A 14,753-nucleotide genomic window follows, 5' to 3' on the forward strand; every position below is an offset into this window, starting at 1 on the left:
ATGTGCCTAATGTCCCTGTCCTACTGTCTTATTATCCTTTCTATTACTACGTTCAACTTATGTTATGTTATGTTAATATGTACTATAATACTATACTTGTTTGACAAATAAATAAATAAAATAAATAAATAAACTAACTGGGTTAGTTAACCTGATTTAGCCTGCAGAAGGAAAACTTGCCATTGGTTAGCAGAATCCCAACTGCAGTGTTAATGCCTCTTTGCAGCATGTCAAATGTTAATGCATCTGTCCAACTGCAGCATTGCACTGCAGGCAAAAATTCAAAAGAGAAAGCTTTAGAACTGAGCATACAATGCTTGCTGGGATGAGATTCTGCCTGCTGTTCCTCCCTGACCCCTCGCATCCTGGACATAAACTGTTTCAACTCTTACCCTCAAAACCTCGCTACAGAGCACTGCACACCAAGATAACTAGACACAAGAACAGTTTTCCCCCCCGAACGCCATCACTCTGCTAAACAAACAATTCCCTCAACACTGTCAAACTTTTTTACTAAGTCTTCACTTCTATTTCTACTAGTTTTCCCCATCATTCCTATCACCCATTTCCTCCCACTTTGGACTGCATAACTTATTGCTTATTTGACCCCTATGACAATCATTAAGTGTTGTACTACATGATTCTTGACAAATGTATCTTTTCTTTTATGTACACTGAGAGCATATGCACCAAGACAAATTCCTTGTGTGTCCAATCACACTTGGCCAATAAAGAATATCTATCTATCTATCTATCTATCTATCTATCTATCTATCTATCTATCTATCTATCTATCTATCTATCTATCTATCTAAAAGCTTAACAACCTGCAGGATGAATAGTTTGCAGCATTGTAGCATCGTCTGGCGGGACCCAGGGGAAGAGCCTTCTCTGTGGCGGCCCCGACCCTCTGGAACCACCTCCTGCCAGAGATTAGGATTGCCCCCACCCCTCTTGCTTTTCGTAAACTTCTTAAAACCCACCTCTGCCGTCAGGCAGGGGGGAACTGAGATAGCTTCCCCAGACCTATATTGTTTATGTATGGTATGTTGTGTGCATGTTTTTTAAATTATGGGTTTTTAGTTTTTAAATATTAGATTTGTATTGTATATTGTTTTCTATTACTGCTGTGAGCCGCCCCGAGTCTACGGAGAGGGGCGGCATACAAATTTAATAAATGATGATAATAATAATAATAATAACAACAACAACAACAATAATAATAATAATAATAATATTCTCTTCATCAACAGGAGGGAAAAGGAGAGGGAATAAGGAAGGAGGAGAGAAAGTATAAGAAGGTGGATAGTAGAGGTGGAGAGAAAGAGGGGAGTGAAAAAGAGAAAACAGACAGCCTGATTAATAAAGAGTAAGGTTGGAGTGTAAAATAGGTTATTGGTTTTATGAGAAAAATGTATTTTTATTGATGCATTTATGAGATACAGTGGAACCCCGACATAAGAGCTGCTCTACTTAAGAGCAACTCGAGATAAGAGCTGGGAGGGGAGAGATATTTTTGTTCTACTTACAAGCCCAAATTCGAGATACAAGCGCCAAGGAGCTGTCTCCTGAAGCCAAACGCTAACTTCCGCGTTCGGCTTCAGGAGACAGCTGCGAAGCGGCGCGCGTGTTTTAAAAGGTTGCAGCGGCCTGGGGGGCTCGGGGGGGTGCTTGCAGCTTTCTTTCTTGCTCTTTTTCTTTCTCTCTTTTACCTTCCCTTCCTCTATTTCTTCTTTTCTTTCTCCTTCCCACCTTCTTCCCTCCCTCCCTCCCTTCACTCATTCCTCTCTTACTCTCCCCTTTCATAAGTTTCCTTGCTTCCTTCCTCTGTTCCTGTCCCTTCCCCCTTTCTTTCTTTCTTGCTTTCTTGCTCTTTTTCTTTCTCTCTTTTACCTTCCATTCCTCTATTTCTTCTTTTCTTTCTCCTTCCCACCTTCTTCCCTCCCTCCCTTCACTCATTCCTCTCTTACTCTCCCCTTTCATAAGTTTCCTTGCTTCCTTCCTCTGTTCCTGTCCCTTCCCTCTTTCCTTCCTTCCCACCCTCCGTCCATTCATTCACCCATTCCTCTCTTGATCGCTTAAAGCCGGGCCCTGGTGCAAAAAGGGTTGGGGACCTCTGTCCTACAGGATTGGGTGGCAGAGAAGTTGAACATATGTAAATTTAAAAGTTTAAGAAAGTTTACAAGTTAAGTGAAAGAAACTTCATTATTCATTTATATGTACATGTACATTTCTTCATTAAAAACATGTCTTTCTGCATAATTTAGACTAACTTTGTGAGTTTTTTGAGGGCTGGAACCAATTAAAATTATTTACATTAATTCCTATGGGGAAAAGTTGTTCGAGATAAGAGCTGCTCGACTTAAGAGCCCAGGTCCGGAACGAATTAAACTCGTATCTCGAGGTACCACTGTACTGTATATGTGTTGTGTAAAAGTGGAGAAAAATTCTTATTTAAAAATTCTCTTCAAGATAAGGTTTAAAAAGAAATTACTTTAATTAGTGATTATGGCAAATCTTGAGGGATAGATATTATAAAGGTTTATCCTATGTTTAATTTTGGTGTACCTACATTTAAATTTTAGGTACCTTTGAAACCTGTTTTTAGGTTTCATGCAGATAAGGAATTGAGAACCGGAATAACAACTGCAAACTTTATGATTTTATTATCTCTGCTTTTTTAAAAAAAATATTTTCTAAAACAAAATGATCACACTCCGGGTCTTTGGAACTATCCTAAGCATTTAAAAAAAAACCTGTAATCTCTTTTGAAATTTTTTAAATTACCATGCTGATGTCACATCCTATAAGTACATTATAAAACTATAGTTCAGAATTCTTGCTTATCTCCGTTATAGAATGCCAATGTCTCTGGGGTTATAAATTAATAAAAGGAACAAATGGATTCATGTAGATTCTTTTTAAAAAGATAACTTCATGTCAAAAGACATGACCCGAAGTGCAATCCAAGACATGCATTCTGAGACATAAAGGCTACTGGGTATAATGTGTGTATGATTACAACCCTGGTTACTCTGTAACCAAGAGCCTAGGTTAAAGACCCTGCAAACAGAACAGTTTCAAGGACTGATAAACCAAAGTAAACATACTAAAGGCAGATTGTGCTTTCTTCTGAGGCATACTAAGGGCAAAAGTGGACAGAAATAAAACCAAAAAAGATGTTCCTGGCAAGATTTCTGCTGTTTACTTAAGCGATAATGAAGTGCAGGACAGAATTTGTTGCAGGCTCTGATTGTTGATCTGAGAAAAAAGAAGAAGAAAGAGAAATTGATCTAAATGCATATAATCTTCCACCTGTAATCTTGAAGGTAGTAACATGAGCGGAGAATGAAGCTCAACCAGAAAAAGATTTAACGCTGCTGTTGAATATATACCGGCATATATCTATGCTGATGTCACAATTACCCCATTGGCAGCTTGAGACAGAAATAAAGGCATTTGGCAAAAGAATATAATATTTGAGAGCTATTTCGATGGTTTGAAGGTGGACTTATCCTTCCAAGGTCAGTAAAATGAGGATCCAGATTATTGGGGACAATATGCTGACTCTGGAAACTGGTTAAAGAGGACTGTAAAAGTAACACAAAACTGGTGTGGGTTTTAACTTACCTCACCACCAGGTTGTTTTCTCCTGTGTTGTGTGCTTTGCATGACATCTTTGTGTGATTGGACACACAAGGAATTTGTCTTGGTGCATATGCTCTCAGCGTACATAAAAGAAAAAGACTATTATTATTATTATTATTATTATTATTATTATTATTATTATTATTATTATCATCCAACATTTTCGGCTATCCAACTATCAGCCCGCCCGTTTATGTTAGAGAATTGAGACTCTACTATAATGGCATTTGGGTTAATTCAAGAAAAACGTTCAGAAGAGAAATGGCCTTTTTCTCTGTGTGGCCTTTTCTGGACCAAGACGGCATCACGAGTCGCCCTGTTGACAAGCAGCCAAGAGGCTCTGATTGGGGAAAAGTTCAGTCACCTTTGGCGGAAAGTGTGGGTGTGACGGGAGCAGGGACTTTCAAAATGCCTTTTCCCTGGGTTACCAGTTCTCTTAGTTGCAAAGGAGGGCAACGAACGACTGCATCCTGTTAGATCCACCAGTACCTGAAGCTGTGAAGTCCCTGCTTCTCCCAACCTGCCCCATGTTCTAAATGCTGCACAGGATCACATCTTGCTGCCTTCCATTCATCCGGGCCAAGCTGCGCATCTTTTGGTAAGTTTTTTTTTTTTCTTCAAAATTGGCAAGCAGAGCAAAAGGAATCGAAGAATGTTTAAAGGGCCAGAACGACAATTCTGTAATTGGATTTTAGAAGAGGGGGTGTTAAAGGGAAATGTAACTTTTGTGCCAGATGTGTGAAAAGTGCTGAAAAGTGAACTTTTGGGTTCACTGCTCATGCTTGGAAATGCTTTAGATTTTCTCTCCTTTCACTTGGGTCTGTCACTCCGTCCATGGTGGAATCTGTTCAAATTTAGATTCATCCCTAGGGCATCTGTGTTTGCTTGAGCATGAATTGGTGTGCTTCTGAACATGCTCCTTATAGAAGGAATAGGTACAAGGCATACTAATATGTATCATAAAGTAATTGAAAGAGCAGCTAAGCACCTGGTAAGCATTGTTCATTGGGTTTTTTCCAAAAGGGAAAATGTATAAATCTCTACCTTCCATTTTTATTATTTGGTTGACCTGCTTCTTTGGGGCTCTTTTTGTTTTTTGTTTCTTTTCCTTCCTCCCTCCCTCCCTCCCTCCCTCCCTCCCTCCCTACTTCCCTTCAACCCTCCCTCCTCCCACCTCCTCTCCCTCTCCCTCTTCCCCTCCTCTTGCTCCTTCTATCCCTTCCTTCCCATCAACCCTCCCTCCTCCCACCTCCTCCTCTTTTCCTCCTCCTCCTCTTCTTCTCTTCCTCCTCCTCCTCCTCTTCTTCTCCTCCTCTTTCTTCTCCTCCTCCTCCTCCTCCTTTTCTTCTCCTCCTCTTCCTCCTCCTCATCTCCTCCTCCTCTTCTTCTTCCCTTCCTCCTCCTCTTCTTCACTTCCTCTTTCTCCTCCTCCTCCTTCTCTCCTCCTCCTCCTCTCCTCCTCCTCTTCTTTTCTTCCTTCTCCTCCTCCTCTTCCTCTCTTCCTTTCTCCTCCTCCTCCTCCTCTCCTCTTCTTCTCTTCCTCCTCCTCCTCTTCTTCTCTTCCTCCTCTTCTTCTCCTCCTCTTCCTCCTCCTCCTCTTCTTCTCTTCCTCCTCCTCCTCTTCTTCTCTTCCTCTTTCTCCTTTGCTTCTCCTCCTCTTCTTCTCTTCCTCCTCCTCTTCTTCTTCTCTTCCTCTTTCTCCTTCTCCTCCTTCTCCTCCTCTTCCTCTTCTCCTCCTCCTCCTCTTCTTCTCTTCCTCCTCTTCCTCTTCTTCTCCTGCTCTTCCTCCTCCTCTTCTTTTCCTCCTCTTCTTCTTCCTCCTCCTCTTCTCCTCCTCCTCCACCTCTTCCTCTTCTCCCTCTCCCCCTTCCCCTCCTCCCTCCCTCCTTCCTTCCTTCCTACTTTTGCTAGTCTTTGAGTGTTTTTCCACTACATTCAAAAAGAAGCTCCAGGGCAGGATCAGATACTGTTTGGGAAGGAAATTTGCCCCACAGAAAAATGTTGGGAGACAGGGAAGATCATGTCTAACAACATTTTGGTGCATTCATACAGCAAAACCTGCTTGATTTTTATGTTCCAAAGGTTTGCGCAATATATGGAATCAGAAGTAAGACAAATGTGTAGTCTGCCTTACACGGGGAAAACGTGGGGGGAAAACCCACCAAAAATAACAGAAATTATATTGCATACTGCCACTTTGCATAATGTATACTGTCTTTTCAGTTCTTTACCTGAGTGTGTTGTGTTACACTGGATATAAACTTATGGGTTGTAGAGGAAAACCAGTAGGTTGATGTTCAGGGTAAAAGACATTGTGAACATCATCCTTGCAGATGACAGTGTCCGAATTGGCTTGAAGGACTAGTATGTATGCCATTAAATTGTCTTACTTTTAATTCCGATTTTAGACATTAGGGTTTTTTCCCCTTGACTTCCTTTTATTATATAATATCTCCGGGACCGCCTTCTGCCGCACGAATCCCAGCGACCGATTAGGTCCCACAGAGTTGGCCTTCTCTGGGTCCTGTCGACTAAACAATGTCATCTGGCGGGTCCCAGGGGAAGAGCCTTCTCTGTGGCGGCCACGACTCTCTGGAACCAGCTCCCCCCGGAGATTAGAACTGCCCCCACCCGCCTTGCCTTCCGTAAACTCCTTAAAACTCACCTCTGCCATCAGGCATGGGGGAATTGAGGCATTCCTCCCACTCCCCTGGGCCTATACAATTTATGTATAGTATGTCTGTGTGTATGTCTGGTTTAATAATGGTTTTTTTTAATTTTTTAAATTTATTAGATTTGTTGTGAATTGTTTTATTGTATGTTGTGAGCCACCCCGAGTCTACAGAGAGGGGCAGCATACAAATCTAATAGATAGATAGATAGATAGATAGATAGATAGATAGATAGATAGATTATTATTATTGCTGTTAATTGTAATTTTTTATACTGTTGTAAGTCGCCCTGAGCCCTTCAGGATTATGTGGCATAGGAGTCAAATTAAATAAATAGATAAATAAAAATGCAATGAATTAATGCACGAAATAATAATAATAATAATAATAATAATAATAATAATAATAATTTATTAGATTTGTATGCCGCCCTTCTCCGAAGACTCGGAGCTATACTTACAGAAGAAAGAGAAAATAGAGAGAGAGAATATCGCATACCTCTTTCAGTTCTGGTTTTTGTTCAAGGGTCAAACTTTTAGTCATGCAATCTGAACTTTGAATTATAAAGAAAGTAAAGGGGAGGAATGTAGCAAGGAAGAAAGTGGTTACAGAGGTCACCAACAGATAGGACCCATGGCCTCATGCCCAGATTTAGGGGTGGGTGGGTGGAGTATGCTTGAAAGGCATCCCAGACCAGTGAGGAGGGATCGGCCAGTTGCAGAAAGAATTGCTCCTAAAGCAATTAACATAGAAACATAGAAGATTGACGGCCGAAAAAGACCTCATGGTCCATCTAGTCTGCCCTTATACTATTTCCTGTATCTTATCTTACAGTGGATATATGTTTATCCCAGGCAGGTTTCAATTCAGTCACTATGGATTTACCAACCACGTCTGTTGGAAGTTTGTTCCAAGGATCTACTACTCTTTCAGTAAAATAATATTTTCTCATGTTGCTTTTGATCTTTCCCCTAACTAACTTCAGATTGTGTCCCCTTGTTCTTGGGTTCACTTTCCTATTAAAAACACTTCCCTCCTGGACCTTATTTAACCCTTTAACATATTTAAATGTTTCAATCATGTCCCCCCTTTTCCTTCTGTCCTCCAGACTATACAGGTGGAGTTCATGAAGTCTTTCCTGATACGTTTTATGCTTAAGACCTTCCACCATTCTTGTAGCCCGTCTTTGGACCCGTTCAATTTTGTCAATATATTTTTGTAGGTGAAGTCTCCAGAACTGAACACAGTATTCCAAATGGGGTCTCACCAGCGCTCTATATAAGGGGTTCACAGTCTCCTTCTTCCTGCTTGTTATACCTCTAGCTATGCAGCCAAGCATCCTACTTGCTTTTCCTACCGCCCGACCACATTGCTCACCCATTTTGAGACTGCCAGAAATCACTACTGCTAAATCCTTCTCTTCTGAAGTTTTTGCTGAAAAACAACTTCAACTCTCTCCTTCTCCGCACACACCCTTTCTTGTCTATCTCCTTCACACTTTCTTCTTGTTGTCCTTGTCCTTTTCCCTCTACTTTCCTCTTCTCCTTCTTCTTTCCCTCTTCTTTCCGCTTCCCTCGACAAAACAATGTCGTCTGGCGGGACCCAAGGGAAGAGCCTTCTCTGTGGCGGCCCCGATCCTCTTGAATCAACTCCCCTGGGAAATTAGGACTGCCCCCACCCACCTTGCCTTTCGCAAACTCCGCTTTATGTTTGATTTGTTTGGATTGCATGATTGTTCTTAATAAGGGTTTTAAATATTGTTTTTAATGTTGGATTTGTATATTGTATTGTTTGTTGTGAGCCACTCTGAGTCCTCGGAGACGGGCGGCATACAAATCTAATAAATTATTATTATTATTCCCCATCTCCTTTTCCTTTTCTATTACAATGCAGACGAAAGGTTTCAACATTGCTTGTGCTAAACCATTCTGCAATGGCTTGGATTTGGGCTAAATTCAATGTGCCCTGTGGCCAATGCAGTTAATTAACAGGGTGAAAGTTGTGCAAGACTTTAAAAATTTCTCTCTCTCTGTCTCTCTCTCCCCCCCCCCCCCCCACACACACACAACCTAGAACTAAGGGGAAATTTCCTAACAGTATTCAGTAAGTTGTAGATGTTCCATCTTTGTGGGGTTTAAGAAGATAGACACTTGTCTTTTTCTGCCGTCAGACTTCTATGTTTCTATGTTTGTCTGAAATGATAGCCTCTCCTGCTTGAGCAGGGGGCTGGGGTAGAAGACCTCCAAAGTCCCTTCCAACTCTGTTATTCTGATTGCACAAGTTTGTCAGCCAATAAGGGCTGAACTGCCAGGGATTGCCCAATCCTACTCCCTTCAATCCTACTGCCGTACCGTGCCGGGGACCCCAAAGAAAAGGTCAAGTGAGCTCAGGGGTGGGATCTATTTACCTTCCCTACCAGTTTGGAAGTGCCCATTTTGCGTATTTGTGCATCTGACCCCTGTCCTATTGCCTCTCCTATACTGTATCCCATATATCTTCACTTCTATCCCTATATCTTTCTTCTATTCTCTCATTGATTTATTTTATCCCTTTTTAAAAATATATTTTAATTGGTTTTGCACATTGAAATTAACATAAAACAAACATCAAACGGTGCACAGTGCATGTGCCCATCACCCGACTGACAATCCCACCACCACCACCACCAATTGCGGGGAGTTCAAATATTTACCAGTTTATATTCCTTTATTTCCTTAGCTCTACTTTGCATTTGTTTATTATTGAAGGAGTGATTGGAGTTTATTTTTCACACTTTCGTCACAAATTCTACCCAGCATATAATCTTTCACCTTATTCCATCGTACCATCAGCTTCTCCAATTTATTTTCGTCAAAATTGTTTAATCTTATTTCCATGATTTCAAAATGAATGTGATCCACCATGTACCAGTACCAATTCTGTAATGTCCATTTTTAGACTCTTTCCAACCCAATACCACTACCGCTTGAGCGCTTTCTAATGCTGCAGTTTTTATTTCTTTGAAGTCTCTTAATTCTCTTTGTTTAACTAATATCGCTATTTCTTTTGTAATTATCCACTTAATATTTAACATTTTATTTATTTCATTCTGCACTTCTCTCCAAAATTTCTGAACTTCAACACACTCCCAGAACATATGCATAAAGATTCCTTTCTTTTGGCAACCATGCCAACAATTACCTTTCCCTTTCCTCTGGAAGTGTGTAAGTTGTGCTGGTGTATACTGTAGTACCATTTATGTAAAATTTTCCTTCTCATCTCTCTAACTCTTGTATTCTTGGTTTTATATATATTTTCTACTATTTCTTTCATTTCTCTTTCATCAATTTGTAAATTGTTTTGGCAACATCTTGTCAAGCCTTTTATTACTCCCTCTTCCGCTTGCAATTGATTTATTTTATCCTATATTCTCTCTTCTATTCTTTCTCTAAATCTATTTCCTCGAAGGTGTCCTCTATTACCTTCATTGTGTATTATTGTATATTGAACAAAATAAATATGGTAAATAAATAAAACAAATCACTTCCCAGAAATGATCCCCTGCGCATGCACAGTAGTATAAAAAAAGTTTCCGGACATGTGCAGAAGCAAAAAACAAGATGGCGGCGCCTACTACTATGAAGCCAAGAACCTATGGCAAGGCAGACCAATCTCAGGACTAAATACACCTTGATTTCTCTTTTCCTAGCTTCCACTGAACGATCTGTTGAAAGAAGTGTTTTGCCTTGAAGGGGGATTCTAACCATCATGGGGATATTTCGGACAACCTTATGCTTCCTGGTAGTTGGTAAGTTCAGGGTTTTGTATTAGTGTCAACCTCAGAAGTAGACCAGATCGGGAAACCAAACCCCTACCGACTGACTGAGATAGGCTACAGCAGTGACGGCCAACTTTATCTTCAATTATCTTCTTATCTTCAAGAGAACAGTTCCTGATATCCTGGTTTGAGGCAGACTGGCTAACTGCTTTAGACTAGCTTCTGCAAAACGTTACTCCAAGGTGGAGAATTTGCAATATCCTTCCCCCCAGGAGTGGGGAGGGAATGGGGAACTGGTAGTAACAATTTTTTTGAAAGCCCACCACTGCGTAGGCCGGCATGATATGTGTGTCTGTAGTAGCACCATCAATACTTACTGTCTCCTGGTTTCTAACGTAGTGTTGAAGGCAGACCTGGGCACCCTGGCTGCCATGAGCGCCCAGCCGCAGAAGAACTCAGAAGGCCTTGACCATCCTTCAGAAGACACCATCTCCCCAGAGATGCTGCAGGAAATGCTATGGCTTTTCCGAAGAGAAGACCGTAAGTCCTTCCAAGGCTTTAACTACAGAATTTAATGATGATGATGATGATGATGATAATAATAATAATAATAATAATAATAATAATAATAATAATAATAATAATTTAAAAAAAAACAGTTGGAAGGGACCTTGGAGGTCTTCTAGTCCAATCCCCTGCTTAGGCAGGAAACACTACAGACAGATGGTTATCCAGCATCTGCCAAAAAACTTCCAGTGTTGGAGCATTCACAACTTCGGGAGGCAAGCTGTTCCACTGATTAATTGTTCTAACTGTCAGGAAATTTCTCCTTAGTTCTTGTGGAACTGGTGAGGTGTACCACTTGCTGTTTGGAGGAATGACCACAGTGGAAGACCTTTGTGGATGCTTATGCAACTATGTGTTTCTTTATAAGGAGCAAGTCAAATAGTCAACAGGGTGGCTGCAGATGGGTAACTGAAGTTTCAACTCAGAAGGCTGTCATGGCAGTTGCCATCTTGACTTTTGTGACTTGCTTCCATAGATGCCCTAAAAAGGTGGGACAAAACTGAAGATGAGAAGATGATATAAGGCCCCTTGAGCACTGGCAATGATAGAAACATAGAAGACTGACAGCAGAAAAAGACCTGACGGTCCATCTAGTCTGCCCTTATACTATTTTCTGTATTTTATCTTAGGATGGATATATGTTTATCCCAGGCATGTTTAAAATCAGTTACTGTGGATTTATCTACCATGTCTGCTGGAAGTTTATTCCAAGGATCTACTACTCTTTCAGTAAAATAATATTTTCTCATATTGCTTTTGATCTTTCCCCCAACTAACTTCAGATTGTGTCCCCTTGTTCTTGTGTTCCCTTTCCTATTAAAAACACTTCCCTCCTGAACCTTATTTAACCCTTTAACATATTTAAATGTTTTGATCATTTCCCCCCTTTTCCTTCTGTCCTCCAGACTATACAGATTGAGTTCATGAAGTCTTTCCTGATAGGTTTTATGCTTAAGACCTTCCACCATTCTTGTAGTCCGTCTTTGGACCCGTTCAATTTTGTCAATATCTTTTTGTAGGTGAGGTCTCCAGAACTGAACACAGTACTCCAAAGTACTCACCAGCACTCTATATAGCGGGATCATAATCTCCCTCTTCCTGCTTGTTATACCTCTAGCTATGCAGCCAAGCATCCTACTTGCTTTCCCTACCGCCTGACTGCTGATGATATTACCTCATCAACATGAATTTCTTTTTACTTTCTCTTTCAGCATCTGCATGGAATTACTCCATCCTGGGCCTTTCAATTCTCGTTCTGCTCATTGGTGTTGTGCTCCTGGGAGCAAATATTAGGGCCAACAGGTATGAAGAAGTCTTATTTCAGAGTGGTAATATTGGGCCTTGACTTGGCAATCAATGTGCCGAGGTGGGCTGCTAAGGTGGAATGGTGACGTGTGCTCGGCCATGTGGCTCTGAGTGCTAGCGGAGTCCAGCGCAATTATTCTCCTGCACCTGGGGACATGCAGCTAGAGGCACCCCTGCGTGTCCGTTCGCAATTTCGCTACCTGCCCAGGCGCAGTAGCAGAATTGTGCTGGACTCCGCTAGCACTCAGAGCCACGGGGGCGAGCACAGGTCACCGTTCCATCTTAGCAGCCCACTTCTGCCAGTGTCTCTCTCTGCCCAGAGGTGGGTCCCTTCTAGTTCAGACCAGTTCTATAGATTTAAGGAAAACCAATTAAAAATGTTTTACAGGTGGCACTTGTCACCGGAAAGACTATCAAAAATGTTCCCCAAAACCTCCCCATTATGCAAAAAAAGAAAGAGGCACGTTCTATCATCAATGGTGGACATGCGTACAAGCAAAAAAATTCTGGAATAAAATAACAGACTGGTTAAAAGAAATAGTAAAAGAAGAAATTGAAAAAAAACCCAGAATTGTATTTATTGGGTATTTATAATTAAAAAATGGAAAAAGAGGTAAGAAGACCCAGATTGTGGGGGCAATATGCTGGCTCTGTTAAAAAGTGCTATTGCTAACATATTGTAAGCCGCCCTGAGTCTAAGGAGAAGGGCGGCATAAAAATTGAATAAATAAATACATAAATATTTAGTTATGCACATATTAACAGCTGCCAGGCCCAGGATAGCATGTGCCCAACAATGGAAAATAGACAAAGCACCGGAAGAAAATATAGTAATTAAAAAAATATTGGACTGTGCAGAGATGGACAGGTTATCTAAAAAATTAGAGGGAAAAGAAGATTCAGATTATTATAAAATATGGGCAAAATTTTATGATTAGTTAAAAGAAAGAGCAACAAAGAAATGAATAAAAATTCAAGCAAAGCAACACGTCAAATAAAAGAATTGAAAAATTAATACTAGGTGAAAGAAGTAAAATTCTCTGATCGAACACCTAAAAAAAAAAAGTAGGGAAACTTTCATTTCTCAAATGTTGTATGTGTATGTTTCTGTGTACAGTGATACCTTGTCTTACAAACTTAATTGGTTCCGGGACGAGGTTCTTAAGGTGAAAGGTTTGTAAGACAAAACAATGTTTCCCATAGGAATCAATGGAAAAGTGATTAATGCGTGCAAGCCCAAAATTCAACTCTTTTGCCAAAGTCCTTGAAACCCCACCTCCGTGTTTTTGCAATGCTGCAATTTCACTGAGGCTCCCCTCACTGGGAAACCCCACCTCCAGACTTCCATTGCCAGCAAAGTGCGCATTTTTGCGCTGCTGGGATTCCCCTGCTGGGATTCCCCTGCAGCATCACAAAAACATGGAAGTCCGGAGGTGGGGTTTCCCATGGAGGGGAGCCTCAGGGGAATCCCAGCAGCGCAAAAACGGGTGCTTCATTGGCAATGGAAGTCCGGAGGCGGAGCACCCCATTGGCGGCAGTGGGTTTGTAAGGTGAAAATAGTTTGTAAGAAGAGGCAAAAAATCTTAAACCCTGGGTTTGAATCTCGAAAAGTTTGTATGACGAGGCGTTTGTAAGATGAGGTATCACTGTATGTCTTTTCTTTTTATGTTATATTTGGGGGGAAAAACAAATTTAAAAAAAAAAGAACCATTAGTCACTTGGCAGCATGGGTTGCTGGAACCAGCAGTGACCCAGCCCTGCCAGGAACCTGAGCCATTTCTCTTGGTGGTGGGGTCGGTGCTGCTACCTTTTTTTCCTTGGACTCTTGGGTTCGCCTAACTGCCTGGTCTCATATCTGGAGGGCATCACTGAGAAATAGATGGCTGAGAAGACATTGTTTTTTTCTCCACTCCACAGAAAGCAGAAGATCCTTCTCTCTCACCAGGAAGTCACCCCACTGGATGATGGAGAAGTGAAGCAAGCATTTGTGTTGCTAACCAAAGAGAGTCCAGATCAAGCTGGAGATGGTTTGCATCCCCAAACACCAGCCATGGGAGACGTGATGGTGCGCTGGAAGGATGGGGAAACCTCGCCTCTCTATGTTGGTGCCAACGAAGCGGAAGCATAGAACCTAATATCCATATTTTGGATTTTTTTTAAAAAAAAACCTAGAAGGATTTCTGGACTATTGACATTTTTGAACTGTAGGTCTCAAAGCCAAATTCATGAAATGGAATCAAAAACACAGCAATAAGCAAACACACACCGACTTCCTTTGAGTTGTACAAGATCAATAATCCACAAAACAATAGAAACATAGAAACATAGAAGACTGACGGCAGAAAAAGACCTCATGGTTCATCTAGTCTGCCCTTATACTATTTCCTGTATTTTATCTTACAATGGATATATGTTTATCCCAGGCATGTTTAAATTCAGTTACTGTGGATTTACCAACCACGTCTGCTGGAAGTTTGTTCCAAGGATCTACTACTCATTCAGTGAAATAATATTTTCTCACGTTGCTTTTGATCTTTCCCCCAACTAACTTCAGATTGCTCAAGACCTTCCACCATTCTCGTAGCCCTTATTTGGATGCAGCGCATGCCCATATGTGTTCGGAAACTTCAGATCGTGCAGAATGCAGCTGCGAGACCAATCACGGGCTTCCCTAAATATGCCCATGTTACACCAACACTCCGCAGTCTGCATTGGTTGCCGATCAATTTCCGGTCACAATTCAAAGTGTTGGTTATGACCTATAAAGGCCTGTAAAAAATATGACTTCAGTAACCGAGTTGTCG

General features: G+C 41.1%; 2 protein-coding genes across 2 annotated transcripts in view; one reads left to right on the forward strand and one right to left on the reverse strand.

The window, feature by feature from the left end:
• Positions 1–14,753, reverse strand: part of ANKDD1A (ankyrin repeat and death domain containing 1A) — a 350,194-nt gene that overhangs the window by 96,512 nt on the left and 238,929 nt on the right. The window lies entirely within an intron of this gene.
• SLC51B (SLC51 subunit beta) lies at positions 4,022–14,406 on the forward strand. The gene is made up of 5 exons (XM_070762103.1): positions 4,022–4,246; positions 10,009–10,107; positions 10,477–10,617; positions 11,856–11,946; positions 13,867–14,406. The coding sequence occupies exons 2-5, from the start codon at positions 10,068–10,070 to the stop codon at positions 14,075–14,077; spliced, it is 483 nt and encodes a 160-aa protein (XP_070618204.1). The 5' UTR covers positions 4,022–4,246; positions 10,009–10,067; the 3' UTR covers positions 14,078–14,406.

Source organism: Erythrolamprus reginae, chromosome 10, assembly GCF_031021105.1.
Source record: "Erythrolamprus reginae isolate rEryReg1 chromosome 10, rEryReg1.hap1, whole genome shotgun sequence".
Lineage (NCBI taxonomy): Eukaryota > Metazoa > Chordata > Lepidosauria > Squamata > Dipsadidae > Erythrolamprus > Erythrolamprus reginae.